Source organism: Eptatretus burgeri, chromosome 18 (assembly GCF_056783735.1).
Source record: "Eptatretus burgeri isolate ZD-2024b chromosome 18, Ebu_testis_v1, whole genome shotgun sequence".
Classification (NCBI taxonomy): domain Eukaryota; kingdom Metazoa; phylum Chordata; class Myxini; order Myxiniformes; family Myxinidae; genus Eptatretus; species Eptatretus burgeri.
This window is the reverse complement of record NC_140978.1, coordinates 33,372,844-33,391,119: the sequence shown is the minus strand read 5'-3', so window position 1 is coordinate 33,391,119 and position 18,276 is coordinate 33,372,844. Positions and strand designations below refer to the sequence as shown.

Below are 18,276 nucleotides of genomic sequence, written 5' to 3'. Positions count from 1 at the left end.
GATAGACACATCCAAACAGAAAGCAATAAATGGCTTTGTAAGTGAAGACCCCGCAGTATTTACAAACACCGAAGCCCAAATAAGGTTTGCACTGAAATGTAGATGAGTACAAGCCGAACAGATTGTTCGTTTCACTTTTTTAAAAAAAAAAACACCGTTTGCACACCAGGTGTGCATGTTGGTCAAAGGTTCTACAACCTGCTCGCAATGAGAAATACGTCGCACACTTTTTCTCAACTCTTGTGCATCTCACAAGGAATTCTGGGAGGTTCTCGCTGTGTTGAAAACAAAGGAAGTTCTCTCAGTGACATCAGGAATGTTTTCCCCCAAAATGGCTCGACTTCCAATTGGACAGCAGCCCAGAAAGAACATGAACATTGGCACCTAACTTACTCCAGCTTGTTCAACAATGCCAGAACATGAGAAAGAAAGAAAAAAAAAACTTTCATTGCATTCCAAAGCACTTTGGAAATGAGTAAAAAAGTCACCAAAGCAAAAAACAGTCGGCCTGGCTATCCAAACTCATTGTCCAAGCATCAGGTCAGCAATGTATTTACGAGCACGTATTTCAATTTGGTTGGCATGGTATGGGTTAAGTACAATCTCGTAGCTGATGTCAAGTTGACCTAGACCACAAATTGATAGTCCAACATCAGCCGGTCGATTTGCTCCAATAAATCCGATTAGGGCGTCTCCAATGACCTAATTAGGTTGGTGGACCATGACCACCACACAGAGTTCATGGTCATGCGGTAAAGGTGCACCAGCTGATTAGCCATGTGATTTTGTATGTGCAGTGCATTTTGGTGAAGACAAGTAGGCAAGATGCAAAAAAAAAAAACCCCCCAAAAATTCACATAAATAAGTTTGTACATCAAAAAAAAAACAAAAAAAAGGACAAAAACAGAGCAAGAAGATCCTGCCTTGGTAATACAACATCCCAGGACCTTACAATGTAATGCAGATGACATATTTAATTTGAGCAGAGAAACAGATTGGTTGGAAGATTTATGCTCATACTTGGAAATAAAAGAACACTTGGACACAAGAGGAGGTCATTTGACCCGACGTGCTTGTTGTGCCGTGTCCATCGCGCAGAACTTGCACCTCCTGAAGGTCGTACTAATCATACAACGGACATCAATCAGGGAAATCACTAAGGGTAGAAGTCCACGATTGGCTTACCTTTTTCGACCGATTCTGTGGCATCTTTAATAATATGCACAGAATGAACGCAGGTGGGACAGCGGGCTTTAGAGCTCCATTCGAACGACGGTGTGCTCCAAGTTGAAGTGCTTCTCCCTCCCCAGGCATTGCACCAGAAGTTCAACACCTTTCTGAGACTGAATCCTGACTCGTACGGTTCAATGGCAAGCATGCTACCAACTCGGCTAACCTCTCGTCCGATCAACCGTCTTTCTGCTCTGTGATTTATATCTACCCCTGCCACGACAGAAACCCTCCTCCTGAAGCGTTCTCAGCACATTGGAAGCCGAAGCCTGAAGCCGAATTGACCTCAAAATGCAAAACATATTTCCTGATGATGAAGAAACGTAATACCACATTATTCAAGAGGGATGTCTAAAAACAAAAATGGTAAAAACCAGCAATGTTCAATCAAAATAATTCACATCCATCTGATGAATGCATCAATCTTGGAATAATTTACATCCATCTTAGATGTCAAAGATTGGATAAACAGTTCTCCTAACAGATGGCAATGAGAGACCATTTCACCACTGCACAACTAATTGCATGGCACCGATGAACATTCATCCAGAGACATTTCCCCAAATGGAGAATGTGATCACATCCTTGACACTGCAAAGCCTGGTACTGGCTTAATGGTTAAGGTGGTTGGCTTAAGATCTTAGTGTCTTGAGTTTGAACCCCTGTCATGCCGTTAAGTAACACCAGCTGGGTTAAGACTCAGCCTCTCATCCTTCTGAGGTCGTCAAAATTAGTACCAGCTTGTTGGGAAGAAGGGAACACAGCATCAGCGGCATAGCACAGCCTGCTCCAAGCAATGATGCAACCAGCAGTAAACAGGCTGCATACGAAATAATAATAATCGACACCGCAGATTGGCCCTCACCTGAGCTCATGTGCCTATGGGACTGCTGGTGGATCAGGAAAAGGTGTTGTTAGGAACATGAATGGAATTCAAAGGTGTTTGATGACAGAGCCCTCGTTCTGTCTGTGTTGAAACAATGAACAGATGTAACAAAAGCTCATGGTAACCATTATCCCGCTCCCTTGTTACGGTAGACAATAATTTAGTTCCCATCCTATTGCTGAAACCTCTGAGCATTTTATCCTTACTTTATAAGCTGGTCATGCACATGTCATATCATATCAGAAAACTACGTCACATTAATCACCCGACGCATATATGACGAGCATACCATCACAGTGCAACGGCAAATCTTATAAACCCCAGCGAGCATCTGGTCAATAGATTCTGGAACAGAGCCGACTCTTTATCGAGTCAAGACCTGGTCGGAACATGCGTCTTGTCGAGTCATCTCGCAAGGTGGTTCACTTTCATGGGCAGCCGAAGAAAGAGTGCGGGGGACATGAGTGAAAGGCCTTTAATGCTTGGAAAAATACGACAATGGCCTCTTCGGCCAAAGGGTATGTTGATCACAAAGTGAATTGTCTGAAGCTCAAAGTGAAGAGACAGGGCATTTAACCCCTCAGCTTAACCTCCCTTAGCACTAGTATCCCTTGTGTGACAGCCCAGTCTGACTGGCGGCCTTGCGCCTCTGTTGAACTCTGACCCCAGGATCAGTGCCGAACACTGGGCACGACCGGGGAACGGGGCGACTCTTCCGAGAAGGATCTGACTTGTGGAATTTGAGAAATTTCCGGAAGCTTGTGAAGGAGGTTGCGTGACATAGGAAGAAGTTCTTTAACAAAGATTAGAAATGTGATAATAATTCCAAGCACTCTCTGCAGTCCTGTTGATTTTTGGGAGCGATTGCTCAGCCATTGGCATGTCGAGGGTTAATAATGGCAGGGAATGGAAAGAAGCATGTCAGGTTTGGGCGTTTTGGTATAAAAACCACCCTTGCCAGTGCATGTTGGTGAGGGACCTCTCGTAGTTTGGCACATACACTTTGATCTTCCCAGCATGGGTGACCCTACTGGTTTTTTTTTTTGCACAAAGTGACTTTTTTTTTTTTCGCTGGTATAGCTCATTGAGTCATTGGAACATACAAAACCACAGTAAGGTATCATTTAGTTGCTATGGAAACTGCCTCATGTGAAAAAAAAAGTTTAAAATCAATATGCATAATACCGGAAATGATGAATAGCAGTGAAATGGGGTCTTTTACAAAGAGGATGGAACAAAAAAAACCTGGTAGTTGGCTTAACGGTGAGAGTGGTGGGCTTGCGATCCTAGGATCCTGAGTACAAATCCCCCATTTTCTGTTGAATTAATACCAGGTGGGGTTTATTCTGCCTGTCAACGTTCCGAGGTTGGCAAAAATGAGTGCCAGCATGCTGGTATCCTGTGTCGGAGTGGCGACCCATCCAGGATTGTGCCCAATAGCCAAGGAGACTGCTTAGGCAGCAACAACGCTCTGCACAGTGTATGGTCTCAATGGATGGATGGATGGATGGATGGATGGATGAAACAAAAATTGATTACCACACCTACAGCCATATGGAAAGATCTTGTCTTAGCCTTGACACATTTAACACATCTCAAGCATATGACAGTCTGGCTTCCTGACTTCCTTTCCAAGCTCTCTGCTCGTCGCATACATGTCCGCCTTCATTCCGAGATGTCCGATTTATTCAACTCACCCAGGAAATGCATTGCTATCATGGAACCCTCTCTCTAATCAACTCTTCTGTCCTCTCTTCTCTTCTACCAATGGAAGCTGGAGTGCCCAGTGACAGTGTGTTTGGCCCAGTTTTGTCCCTAATCTACAGAAATGACCTCTCGGATGCTCAGGAAAACCCACTATTCATATAGAACATATCCTTCAACCCTGGAAAATTTCAGAGCATCACTCTGCTGCTCAAGAAGGATCTTAAAATGAGCCTACCTATCTATTTCCATGGTCAGTCCCTAAAACAGGTTCAGTCTTTTGAACCTCTGGGTCTCACCATCAATTATAACCTTTATTGAGGTGCACATATAGCCAAGGTGGTCTCAAAAATCAGCCGTAGATCACACATCCTCCATCCCTCCAAGTCTTTCCTTGAAAAATCAGAACTACTTACAGTCGACTAGGCCTTTTCCATAGCACTATGGAGTATTGCTCTCCCTTATGGACTGGCACCCCAGCATCACATCTGACTCTCCTGGATTCTGTCGAATCTAAAGCTCTCAAAAGTATTGGAATTTTCATGATGATGCCAAAGAACAATGTCAGCTGTTCTCACATCGCAGCAAGTCAGTGGTGTCCCTATTTTCTTTAAGCACCCCACCTCTGGTTGAGCTCCCTCTGCTCTCTTAACCCTTTGACCTTCTCTAACAATTCCAGGATGTATGTATGTATTCTTTCACTGACTCGCTCCTGTTTATACCTTTGTAATCCAGGTTGACTGAACATCTTAACTCTTTTGTTTCTCACTTTCCCATGTGTGGAACTGCCCTCTAACGACTTACTATCCCACTCTACCCTCCAGGGCTTCAAAAGCAGACAGTGCACTGGCATCTTATATCATCCCTTATCCTTACCCACAATCTTTATTACCTCCATTAACCCTTCCTAGGCCAGCCCTCTTAGCTACAGGCTGCAGAGTTTCCTCCTCTCTCTCTCTCTCTCTCTCTCTCTCTCTCTCTCTCTCTCTCTCTCTCTCTCTCTCTCTCTCTCTCTCTCTCTCTCTCTCTCTCTCTCTCTCTCTCTCTCTCTCTCTCTCTCTCTCTCTCTCTCTCTCTCTCTCTCTCTCTCTCTCTCTCTCTCTCTCATTCCCCTGCTAATTACATCCAAGAGTTGCATCAATGTTCTACTGTCATTGCATACACTACATTACCTTGCTCTTCCATGAGCCTCGATCTTGCAGAAAAAAAATTTAATAATGAAAAAGAGACAAGAAGTTAAGACAATCCATCAGAGAGAAAATGAAATTCAAGGGAATATCGTTCGTAATTTGAAAATTTAAATGAACACGTAGCAAGAAGAATGGACAACCAAAGGAAAACAAAAATTATCCACTGGCAACCAACAGGAGGCCCTGGTTGAATCAGGGAAAAACCATAGGTTGGCTATAGAGAGGGAATAGAAATTTAAACTGCCAGAGTACAGCGGCCCCAAATTGTATGGAATCGAAAAGAATGGACCATGTTGAGGAGGCCTCCATCCTGCAGTGGGCTGAAATGGCCTACTCAAGTCAAATCAATGGAAAGGAAGCTTAATAAAAGAGATGAGATCTTCTATGAATGTTGTTGAATGAAGGGGAACAGGAAGACATTACATTGTATACAATTCAGTAAATACAAAGGAAAGCCTTCCCCTCCTTAAGGATGGCATGTGGCCGAAACTGGCCAACCAGTGGCATGGAAATTTTTGCATAGTTGTGGAATATGTCATTATCAAATGTATCAAAGTCCTCACAGAATGTCAGTGCTACCGGAGCAGTCTCTTGACAAGAGTTATTGTGGGTAGTTTGCCATTGCCTTCCCTGCTTTCAGACAGGGTAGAAATTTGTAATTTATTCAGGGTCCCAGCAATAAATTTCACACTCTTCGTGAACGACACTGTGGGATCTTTAACGTCCACCAACGATGGGTCCTCTGGATTAATGTCCTTCCAATGGAAGGTGCACATACGATGCATTATCCTGTATGCAAAACACCAGGATGAAAAAAAATATATAGCTGTGTTGAGATTCAAACCCAAGCTGGAAGCTGGAAGGTAAGTACACATACCTGTAAAGCTATCGTGCCAAATACATCATAAAAGATAAAAACCCACTTCTGTAGTTTGTGATGATTCTGAACATGTGCATGAAGTGGAAGTTACTGCTTGGACCCATTGATGCCAAAATCGCTCCAATGTTCATACACCCCACGAAACGCTAGAGAAGGCCTTGCCTCCCAGAGCCGAATGATCATGCTTTGTTCACTCACTGAAATGGTGATAAGCAAGTGGTGCACAAACCTTCGGCCTGATCTATTTCCTAAATCAACAAGATGAACATCTAATTTCAAGCAACGATCACAAACATGGTCCTGCTAGTTTGTGTTACAAAGACACCTGATGATATCACATGCATGAAATATCTAATCATTTTACAGTAATTATAATCCAATATATTGTTACGGATTTGGGGTTCGACTTTCGCCATGATGGGGAAGTGCTCGACTTCCTCCTGAACACCAGGTCCTGAAGCCACCGAGCACAGATAACTCCTCGTGCCGGCGAGTTGCTAAGCAACCACGAGCACCGATTGGTACTGCCAATCCGGCAGGGTTACACTATGTCGCATTACACAACAACCCACTAGACATAAGGGAAAGGCTATCTAAAACGAGTACGAATAAAATAACTATCTCGGGACCACAATATGTTGTCTGACATTGCCTGGGGGGAACGCAGGCTTTGCAGAACCACAACACTATGTTAAAAGTATGCCGAGAATCAAACATTATTGGTTATATATGGAACACATCTAACTTCTGCACTAACTTTTACCAATGTAAGGTGTTTGCTCTGAAAAAGGGAAACTTCATGATGTGAGAGTATATTTCAGTGCAGAGTTTATATCCTGGAGTCAAGAGTATATGTCCTATAGTTTCGAGCATATTCTAACCACTAACTCACTGATTGACTGGCTGACTGATATTAAAGATCGGTAACTTCCGGGTGATGTAGAGAGCTGAAATTTTGCATGCCGATGGACATCGAAGGCATTACACTGGTAACAAAAAAATAATCACAGAACCATTGGAAAGTGTCCGTAAATTAAAATATAAATAAATAAGTAAAAAATAAATGAATAAAATAAATGCAGGTCAGTGACCCGAGACAACGGGGAAGCATGGTAATTTTGTGTGCCGGTGGACATCGAAGCTGACACGCCAGGAAAAAAATCACAGAACTGTCGGAAAGCATCCATGAACAAAAACATCAATAAATTAAAATAATAAATGAAAATATATAAATGAAAAAAATATCAAATGCAGATGAGCGGCCCGAGACAATGGGAAGCACAGTTTGTTATTGCTTACAATGTGCAAGCACACCCCGCATATATATATATATATATATATATATATATATATATATATATATATATATATATATATATATATATATGTACAGTATCTGCTATTTAAAAGTAATTGAGATGTTGTTTGTTTGTTTGTTTGTTTGTGATGCCACTCCTCTGAACTCCCAATGTTGATCGTTACAAAACTTTATAGGATCACCTTCTTGTTTTATTAATGGCAATGCACCTTACTCGGGCTTTTGAACATATGATGCGCCTTACTAGGTGTTTTAAACAGTCATTTTCTCACAAATCATAACTTATAAATACACGAGGCACCACCTGTTGCCATCTCTGAGGGTAGACCCACATAAAGAATCAAAACCTCCAGGAAGAACGGTGCCCAGATGATGATCCTGGCAGTTGGGAAATCAGTAAATTGCTTATGAGTTTAGGTTATAACTTCAAATAAAATAGCTTTTGTAAGTATTTACCAGTATATAATATATCCGTGTTTGTGTGTTTATATATGTGTGTTTGTATGTAAGTGTGTGTGTGTGTGTGTGTGTGTGTGTGTGTGTGTGTCTGTGTGTGTGTGTGTGTGTGTGTGTGTGTGTGTGTGTGTGTGTGTGTGTGTGTGTGTGTGTGTGTGTGTGTGTGTGTGTGTGTGTGTCTTGTTATGTCTGACTATCTTCTTGAGATGACGGTGCAGTAATTGGTCTCTATTTTGAATATAAAAAGCCACAATTTTTTGGGGGGACTACAACACTGATAACTATATAATTTGTGAGATGGTGAGCTCCGGTCATCAAATATGGTATCAGATGTGAATAAGAAGTGTTAATTAAGATGTTACAACAATCAGTAAGATCGGTGAAGGAGTCATGTGATCTCTCAATGCATAAATTGCAAATGATTCAAAATCCGAAAATAGTACAAACGCAAGCTATACATGGATTTAAAGGTAATTTTACTGCTCATCGAATGCCAAAACTCTCAAGGGTTGAAATAAGTGTTTCCAGAAAAAAAAGGTTACCACCTTAGCTAACTTCTCCAAATATACACCCTGTGAAAATTTTAAAATGAGCGATTTTGCTCTGAATACCTATACAGTTGTTTAGAGGGTGTGTTCCGATTGTCTGACACCAAAACTGATTTTGAATATTACATTTAATTTAGTCGTGATGATATTGGGTGATTTAGACAATTGGTGTGTTTTTAACTGAGGCCGTTAAAAGATCAAGCATTGCATCGGGCGGGAGTGTGCATCGGTCTGGCGTGTGCATCGTTCCGGAGTTTGCATCGGTCTAGAATTTGCATCTGTCTAGAGTTTACATCGGTCTAGAGTTTGCATCAGTCTAGAGTTTGCATCGGTCTAGAGTTTGCATCGGTCTGGCGTGTGCATCGTTCCGGAGTTGGCATCGGTCTAGAGTTTACATCGGTCTGGCATGTGCATCGTTCCGGAGTTTGCATCGGTCTAGAGTTTGCAGCGGTCTAGAGTTTGCATCGGTCTAGAGTTTACATCGGTCTAGAGTTTACATCGGTCTAGAGTTTGCATCGGTCTAGAGTTTGCATCGGTCTAGAGTTTGCATCGGTCTAGAGTTTGCATCGGTCTAGAGTTTACATCGATCTAGAGTTTACATCGGTCTAGAGTTTACATCGGTCTCGAGTTTACATCGGTCTAGAGTTTGCATCGGTCTAGAGTTTACATCGGTCTCGAGTTTACATCGGTCTCGAGTTTGCATCGGTCTAGAGTTTGCATCGGTCAAGAGTTTGCATCGGTCTGGAGTTTGCATCGCTCTAGAGTTTGCATCGCTCTAGAGTTTGCATCAATCTAGAGTTTGCATCGGTCTGGAGTTTACATCGGTCGAGAGTTTGCATCGGTCTGGAGTTTGCATCGGTCTGTTGTTTACATCGGTCTGGAGTTTACATCGGTCTAGAGTTTGCATCGGTCTAGAGTTTGCATCGGTCTGGCGTGTGCATCGTTCCGGAGTTGGCATCGGTCTAGAGTTTACATCGGTCTAGAGTTTGCATCGGTCTAGAGTTTGCATCGGTCTGGCGTGTGCATCGTTCCGGAGTTTGCATCGGTCTAGAGTTTACATCGGTCTAGAGTTTACATCGGTCTAGAGTTTGCATCGGTCTAGAGTTTGCATCAGTCTAGAGTTTGCATCGGTCTGGCGTGTGCATCGTTCCGGAGTTGGCATCGGTCTAGAGTTTACATCGGTCTGGCGTGTGCATCGTTCCGGAGTTTGCATCGGTCTAGAGTTTGCATCGGTCTAGAGTTTGCATCGGTCTAGAGTTTACATCGGTCTAGAGTTTACATCGGTCTAGAGTTTACATCGGTCTAGAGTTTGCATCGGTCTAGAGTTTGCATCGGTCTCGAGTTTACATCGGTATAGAGTTTGCATCGGTCAAGAGTTTGCATCGGTCAAGAGTTTGCATCGGTCTGGAGTTTGCATCGCTCTAGAGTTGCATCAGTCTAGAGTTTGCATCGGTCTGGAGTTTACATCGGTCGAGAGTTTGCAGCGGTCTAGAGTTTGCATCGGTCTAGAGTTTACATCGGTCTAGAGTTTACATCGGTCTAGAGTTTGCATCGGTCTAGAGTTTGCATCGGTCTAGAGTTTGCATCGGTCTAGAGTTTGCATCGGTCTAGAGTTTGCATCGGTCTAGAGTTTACATCGGTCTAGAGTTTACATCGGTCTCGAGTTTACATCGGTCTAGAGTTTGCATCGGTCTAGAGTTTACATCGGTCTCGAGTTTACATCGGTCTCGAGTTTGCATCGGTCTAGAGTTTGCATCGGTCAAGAGTTTGCATCGGTCTGGAGTTTGCATCGCTCTAGAGTTTGCATCGCTCTAGAGTTTGCATCAATCTAGAGTTTGCATCGGTCTGGAGTTTACATCGGTCGAGAGTTTGCATCGGTCTGGAGTTTGCATCGGTCTGTTGTTTACATCGGTCTGGAGTTTACATCGGTCTAGAGTTTGCATCGGTCTAGAGTTTGCATCGGTCTGGCGTGTGCATCGTTCCGGAGTAGGCATCGGTCTAGAGTTTACATCGGTCTAGAGTTTGCATCGGTCTAGAGTTTGCATCGGTCTGGCGTGTGCATCGTTCCGGAGTTTGCATCGGTCTAGAGTTTACATCGGTCTAGAGTTTACATCGGTCTAGAGTTTGCATCGGTCTAGAGTTTGCATCAGTCTAGAGTTTGCATCGGTTTGGCGTGTGCATCGTTCCGGAGTTGGCATCGGTCTAGAGTTTACATCGGTCTGGCGTGTGCATCGTTCCGGAGTTTGCATCGGTCTAGAGTTTGCATCGGTCTAGAGTTTGCATCGGTCTAGAGTTTACATCGGTCTAGAGTTTACATCGGTCTAGAGTTTACATCGGTCTAGAGTTTGCATCGGTCTAGAGTTTGCATCGGTCTCGAGTTTACATCGGTATAGAGTTTGCATCGGTCAAGAGTTTGCATCGGTCAAGAGTTTGCATCGGTCTGGAGTTTGCATCGCTCTAGAGTTGCATCAGTCTAGAGTTTGCATCGGTCTGGAGTTTACATCGGTCGAGAGTTTGCATCGGTCTGGAGTTTGCATCGGTCTGTTGTTTACATCGGTCTGGAGTTTACATCGGTCTAGAGTTTGCATCGGTCTAAAGTTTGCATCGGTCTAGAGTTTGCATCGGTCTGGAGTTTGCATCGGTCTGGAGTTTGCATCGGTCTGGAGTTTGCATCGGTCTAGAGTTTGCATCGGTCTGGAGTTTACATCGGTCTAGAGTTTACATCGGTCTGGAGTTTGCATCGGTCTAGAGTTTGCATCGGTCTAGAGCTTGCATCGGTCTGGAGTTTGCATCGTTCTAGAGTTTGCATCGGTCTAGAGTTTGCATCGGTCTGGAGTTTGCATCGGTCTTGAGTTGACATCGGTCTCGAGTTGACATCGGTCTAGAGTTTGCATCGGTCTGGAGTTTGCGTCGGACAGGAGTTTGCGTCGGACAGGAGTTTGCGTCGGACAGGAGTATGCGTCGGACAGGAGTTTGCGTCAGACTGGAGTTTGCGTCGGACTGGAGTTTGCGTCGGACTGGAGTTTGCGTCGGACTGGAGTTTGCATCGGTCTGGAGTTTGCATCGGTCTGGAGTTTGCGTCGGTCTGGAGTTTGCGTCGGACAGGAGTTTGGTTGGACTGGAGTTTGCGTCGGACAGGAGTTTGCGTCGGACTGGAGTTTGCGTCGGACTGGAGTTTGCGTCGGACTGGAGTTTGCGTCGGACTGGAGTTTGCGTCGGACAGGAGTTTGCGTTGGACTGGAGTTTGCGTCGGACAGGAGTTTGCGTTGGACTGGAGTTTGCGTCGGACAGGAGTTTGCATCGTTCCGGAGTTTGCATCGGTCTAGAGTTTGTATCGGTCTTGAGTTTGCATCGGTCTAGAGTTTGCATCGGTCTGGAGTTTGCATCGGTCTTGAGTTGAAATCGGTCTCGAGTTGACATCGGTCTAGAGTTTGCATCGGTCTGGAGTTTGCGTCGGACAGGAGTTTGCGTCGGACAGGAGTTTGCGTCGGACAGGAGTATGCATCGGACAGGAGTTTGCATCAGACTGGAGTTTGCGTCAGACTGGAGTTTGCGTCGGACTGGAGTTTGCGTCGGACAGGAGTTTGCATCGGACAGGAGTTTGCATCGTTCCGGAGTTTGCATCGGTCTAGAGTTTGTATCGGTCTAGAGTTTGCATCGTTCCGGAGTTTGCATCGGTCTAGAGTTTGTATCGGTCTAGAGTTTGCATCAGTCTAGAGTTTGCATCAGTCTAGAGTTTATATCGGTCTAGAGTTTGCATCGGTCTGGAGTTTGCATCGGTCTAGAGTTTACATCGGTCTAGAGTTTGCATCCGTCTAGAGTTTACATCGGTCTAGAGTTTGCATCGGTCTAGAGTTTGCATCGGTCTAGAGTTTACATCGGTCTCGAGTTTGCATCGGTATAGAGTTTGCATCGGTCTAGAGTTTGCATCGGTCTGGAGTTTGCATCGGTCTAGAGTTTGCATCGGTCTGGAGTTTGCATCGGTCTGGAGTTTACATCGGTCTGGAGTTTGCATCCGTCTAGAGTTTGCATCGGTCTAGAGTTTACATCGGTCTAGAGTTTACATCGGTCTAGAGTTTGCATACATCTAGAGTTTACATCGGTCTAGAGTTTGCATCGGTCTAGAGTTTGCATCGGTCTAGAGTTTACATCGGTCTCAAGTTTGCATCGGTATAGAGTTTGCATCGGTCTAGAGTTTGCATCGGTCTGGAGTTTGCATCGCTCTAAAGTTTGCATCAGTCTAGAGTTTGGATCGGTCTGGAGTTTACATCGGTCGAGAGTTTGCATCGGTCTGGAGTTTACATCGGTCTGGTGTTTACATCGGTCTGGAGTTTACATCGGTCTAGAGTTTGCATCGGTCTAAAGTTTGCATCGGTCTAGAGTTTGCATCGGTCTGGAGTTTGCATCGGTCTGGAGTTTGCATCGGTCTGGAGTTTGCATCGGTCTAGAGTTTGCATCGGTCTGGAGTTTGCATCGGTCTGGAGTTTACATCGGTCTGGAGTTTGCATCCGTCTAGAGTTTGCATCGGTCTAGAGTTTGCATCGGTCTAGAGTTTACATCGGTCTAGAGTTTGCATCCATCTAGAGTTTACATCGGTCTAGAGTTTGCATCGGTCTAGAGTTTGCATCGGTCTAGAGTTTACATCGGTCTCGAGTTTGCATCAGTATAGAGTTTGCATCGGTCTAGAGTTTGCATCGGTCTGGAGTTTGCATCGCTCTAGAGTTTGCATCAGTCTAGAGTTTGGATCGGTCTGGAGTTTACATCGGTCGAGAGTTTGCATCGGTCTGGAGTTTGCATCGGTCTGGTGTTTACATCGGTCTGGAGTTTACATCGGTCTAGAGTTTGCATCGGTCTAAAGTTTGCATCGGTCTAGAGTTTGCATCGGTCTGGAGTTTGCATCGGTCTGGAGTTTGCATCGGTCTAGAGTTTGCTTCGGTCTGGAGTTTGCATCGGTCTGGAGTTTACATCGGTCTACAGTTTACATCGGTCTGGAGTTTGCATCGGTCTAGAGTTTGCATCGGTCTAGAGCTTGCATCGGTTTGGAGTTTGCATCGGTCTAGAGTTTGCATCGGTCTGGAGTTTGCATCGGTCTGGAGTTTACATCGGTCTACAGTTTACATCGGTCTGGAGTTTGCATCGGTCTAGAGTTTGCATCGGTCTAGAGCTTGCATCGGTCTGGAGTTTGCATCGGTCTAGAGTTTGCATCGGTCTAGAGTTTGCATCGGTCTAGAGTTTGCATCGGTCTGGAGTTTGCATCAGTCTTGAGTTGACATTGGTCTCGAGTTGACATCGGTCTAGAGTTTGCATCGGTCTGGAGTTTGCGTCAGACAGGAGTTTGCGTCGGACAGGAGTTTGCGTCGGACAGGAGTTTGCATCGGACAGGAGTTTGCATCGGACTGGAGTTTGCGTCGGACTGGAGTTTGCGTCGGACTGGAGTTTGCGTCGGACTGGAGTTTGCGTCGGACTGGAGTTTGCGTCGGACTGGAGTTTGCGTCGGACTGGAGTTTGCGTCGGACTGGAGTTTGCGTCGGTCTGGAGTTTGCATCGGACTGGAGTTTGCGTCGGTCTGGAGTTTGCATCGGACTGGAGTTTGCGTCGGACTGGAGTTTGCATCGGACTGGAGTTTGCGTCGGAGTGGAGTTTGCGTCGGACTGGAGTTTGCGTCGGACTGGAGTTTGCATCGGACTGGAGTTTACATCGATCTTGAGTGCACATCATTCAACATTCTGGAGTGTACATCAGTCGAGAATGTGCATCAGTCTACATTCTAGAATGTGCATTGTTCTCGCGTGCACATCAGTCTACATTCTGGAGTGTACATCAGTCAAGAGTGTGCATCAGTCTACATTCTAGAGTGTGCATTGGTCTAGAGTGCGCATCAGTCTACATTCTAGAGTGTACATCGGTCTAGAATGTACATCAGTCTACATTCTAGTGTTCATCAGTTGATATTCTCGAGTGTCCATTGGTCTTGAGTGTGCCTTAATCTCCATTCTAGATTATGCATTGATCTCAAGTGTGCATCAGTCTAGAGTTTGCATCAGTCTACATTCTTGACTTTGCATTGGTCTCGAGTGTGCATCAGTCTAAAGTGTGCATCAGTCAACATTCTTGAGTGTGCATTAGCTTACATTCTAGAGTGTGCATCAGTCGAGACTAGACCGAGAGGATATATCAGGTGAGAGCGTATTTTTAAAGAGTACATTACAGAAACCTAGCTTGCATCATCTGTTCAAAACTGATGTTGCTGGTTTTAAACAACACCCTTTGAAGTGCACATTAAACTTCGATTCAAAGTTGCATGAACGAGCGACAAGGTGCAACACAAGCTTAATAAAAACAAAACCCAACGTGTGACCATCTTAGTTACAAAGAAGAAATCATGACGTTCAAACAAATAACCTGAAACATTTGAAAATGCAATCCAAGTTGCAGTGGAAGCTTTGCTTTGTGTGAGACTCCAACCTGTTTCCCATCCGCTCATTTCCTGCAGAGTAGATAACAGAGTAGCCCTGTGCAAGGCAATTAGAGCTTGAGGAACAAATGCTTGCAAATGGGAAAACCGGAGACATCTGAGAGCCTGCAGCACATGGTTTTAGGGTGCCACTGGGTGGTAAGCATTAATGGAAACCCAGGCCCGAAAATAAAAGGCAAGAGGCTATAACCAGTGGATGTTAAACGCAGTTAAAAATTTTTCAAAGGACGCGTCAGCTGCCAGTAAATTTTGTGGACGAAGATTGGATCTGGATTTTAAAGGACACAGTATGGTCACCACACTCAACCTGACTCGTAACCACTATCCAAGTACGTACTCCGTTTCTTCACCGACCGGGAAGCACATCAAGCATACGATTATCATGAAGTTTGCGGTTTTATTTCAGATAACATCCACGAAAAGTGAGGGTAAAACAACCACCTGACATTAACTGCATTCCAGAGTTGCAGGCAATAAAACTCGAGACGGAGGCGGTTGTCTCTCGTAAAACCGGCAGTCATAAATTTAATAGCGTCACAAAGCTGAGTCGCTCTGCAATTTCCATCAAGATAGGCTCAGATATTGCCGAGTTACTTCCGAATGCTTTAACAATACTTGGCAATGTTTTGACGATCTGTCGTCGAAAGATTGCCAAATTCTTATTGATGGATGAAGACGAAACCACAGTTGCATGGATCTCCCACAAATACTGTTGGGAAGTAAAATGATATAAAAAGTACATTTTTACAAAAAAAAACAAAAATTGATAAATTTGGGGCAGCTGGGCACGTGTCTTAGCAGAAGGCGTTGCAACTTCACACACTCATGACCTCCAGCCCTGCGCGGTGAAACTGCCCAACAGAAACAGTCCAGAGGACAATGGTGATGCAGTGGGCTGGAACGGACAATGGCGCTCGCTCAATGGCTTTGCCTGTCACTCAGCGTGCTTCACATGGGCTGCCTTTATGGCCTCAGAACAACTGCTTAGCTGGCAACGTGTATCCCACTGCGATCACTGGTCTTCGAGCTGCCCATTTGCGATAAGTTAGGGGAAAAGTTAGGGGAAAAAGTTAGGGGAAATTTTGAGGCAACTTTATGATTAATCTGGAATTCAGCAGAAAATGGACGGTGGTGTCAATGTCTCTGCAATATCCACTTCCTTGTGAATTTTGAACACGGGGAAAGCAATAGTAAGTGGGCACGGTAGGGGTGGGACATGAATAGGCAGACGACGAGGCAAAACAATTGGGATGAAAGAGGGATGGGTTAGTGTTAGGGGAGGGAGGGAATGGGTGAGGAGGTAAACGAAGGGTTGTGGAGGGTTGTTCTACAGCTAGTTCGGTGTTGCTTGGATACCATGAGAAAAGTCAAAGCGCGAGGAATGAAACTTCAGAAGTACCGTTCCACCATCATCATGACCTGCCCTGTAAGAAATGGAATGGAAGTGGGCTGATCGTGTCACCTGTGAAACGGTACACCAGCGTAGGATTGTGCGACAGGAATGTCGAATGTGGGACCCCTTAGTTGTATTGACAATGCACTGAAATCCATTTTGAAAAGGTTTTTTTAGGATATGGTTGAGAGGCCTTTTGTTTAAAGGTCCCCCCCCCCTCTGGAGACAAGGAGACATGCCCCTTCCACCCTTCCCACACATACACCCTCCTCTTTACCCCTTGTACACTCCAGTTTCAACCCTGTAGTACCTAGTTACTGGGATAAAGGTTTTTGCTGAAAAGTTTGGAAACTTTTTGAAGATACGCCTACACGGTTCCTGTGGGATTGGTCGATCGTGTGTACCATGGTGTGTTAGTTTGTGGTGAGTGACCCTGGATAAACAAGGTGAACATATCCTTCCATACAAAACATTCATGCTAACCAGACAAGCGGTAGTTAGTTCAATTGATAATTAATTAATTCACTGTTCATGGTATTGATGTCCGATTTGGCACTTTGATGATGACGATAGTTATGAGTATATGATAGCTGGCTACAATGTAAAGCCTGTGGCTGCTGGCTGCATCATTTTCTGGGGGTGCGACATTGCCGCTGATGCAGTGCCCTCTATTACCAGTACACGGGCACTCATTTGTCCGACTGCGGAAGGATGACAGGCTGTCAACCCCACCTGGTGTTAATTGAGCAGCCAACAGGGGCTTGAATTCAATACCCAAAGATCTTAAAGTTAAAGCCAGCCATCCTAACCGTCAAGGCAACACCAGGCTTGAGTACACAATGATAATAAATATTTATATATAAATGGTAATTGTGTTGATAATAATATTAACGACTGCGCCGATATAATAAAGACGAATTTGATGTTAAGAAGACAAGATTTCTCGTTTGGAGGAATGTGTCCACCAAATTGGCGCAAAGAAGCGGTTACAGACCAGGAGACGATGATGGTGGTAAGTCGAAGCAGAAAACTTTCAACTGAAAACAAAGGCAAAGTTATCGTACCGTGTGCAGGCATGCTCGCAGGCAGGACGTCCGCCTCGCCGAAGCACTATCTCTGGATAGAAGAAGCAAAAGGACGAAGGACGAGATGAGCAGGACAGGCGGCATGGCAGCGAGTGTGTCCGGACGAAGCGTGCAGTGGTTGCGCGGGACTTCGGGGGGGGGGGGGGGTTGGACCAAATCGAGGAGGAGAAATCGAGGAAAGGGGCGGGGACATGCGAGTAGGGGGCGGGGACATGCGAGTAGGGGGCGGGGACATGCGAGTAGGGGCGTGGCTACGTATCAGAGCGAATTATTTTGTGCGGGAGGAACGTGATGGGAAAGTTCGAAGTAGGAGGTGCATGGAAGTGGTTGAGGGAGGAGGGTCATTGTAAAGGACAACGAATGGAGCAATGTCTGCAGAGAAAGGAAGGGGGTTTGGGTGAAAGTGAGGACCACAGGTATGGGGGAGAAGAGAAAGGATGGTCAAGATGCACAGCAGAGGTGAGATCATCCAGGTAACCAGGTATGATACGTGGTCGACACAATCTGTTCAACCTGCCCTCCTTAATCGGAGACATAGGTGTGCATATATTGGAGTTCCGCATCATGGCACAGCTTGCAGGTGGAAATTAAACCTTTGGAACGGTTGAAGTAACATTGAGCTCACTGTGCTTCCAAGATGTCGCTCACAGATTTTAAAAATAATAAACTGTAAACAGCTTTATTCCACAAGGGTACACTCGGCCAACTCTTGTAAAAGATACCGTGGGATCTTTAACGTTCAAGAGTGGGTCCAAAGTGCTCTCCCCGTAAAGAGTTCCTTACGATACAGCGCTCTCTGCTGGTGTGGGAGAGCCCCCAATCCAGGTGTGTGATTCAGTGACCAATCAGCATGGAAAGTGCTCAACCAAAAGTGGCTGAAGCACTCAAGGAAGCACTCCATTGAAAACCGTTGATAAGGAACGGCTGGCTTGGCAAGCGCTAGCTAGCTGCTTCGGAACTGAACATACCCCCCTGATGAAGGTTGCAACGCCCAGTGGGATGAGTTTAACTTGATGCAGACGCAGTGAACGAATCGCAACACCATCGATGGTGGAACAGTGTGGGGTATTTATTCCAGCATAAACTGGACACCGCCGGAACCGGAACCGGA

At 45.1% G+C, this 18,276-nt stretch overlaps 1 protein-coding gene across 2 annotated transcripts in view; it reads right to left on the bottom strand.

Annotated features, from left to right (window-relative positions):
- IL17RD (interleukin 17 receptor D) overlaps positions 1–17,295 on the bottom strand; it is an 81,472-nt gene extending 64,177 nt beyond the window's left edge. For both annotated transcript variants that reach the window (XM_085864382.1, XM_085864383.1), the window contains exon 1: positions 17,145–17,295. In XM_085864382.1, the coding sequence (XP_085720508.1) occupies positions 17,145–17,249 (105 nt within the window). In that variant the 5' untranslated portion in view covers positions 17,250–17,295. The remainder of the gene's footprint in view (positions 1–17,144) is intronic.
- Between the last annotated feature and the right edge of the window lie 981 nt (positions 17,296–18,276).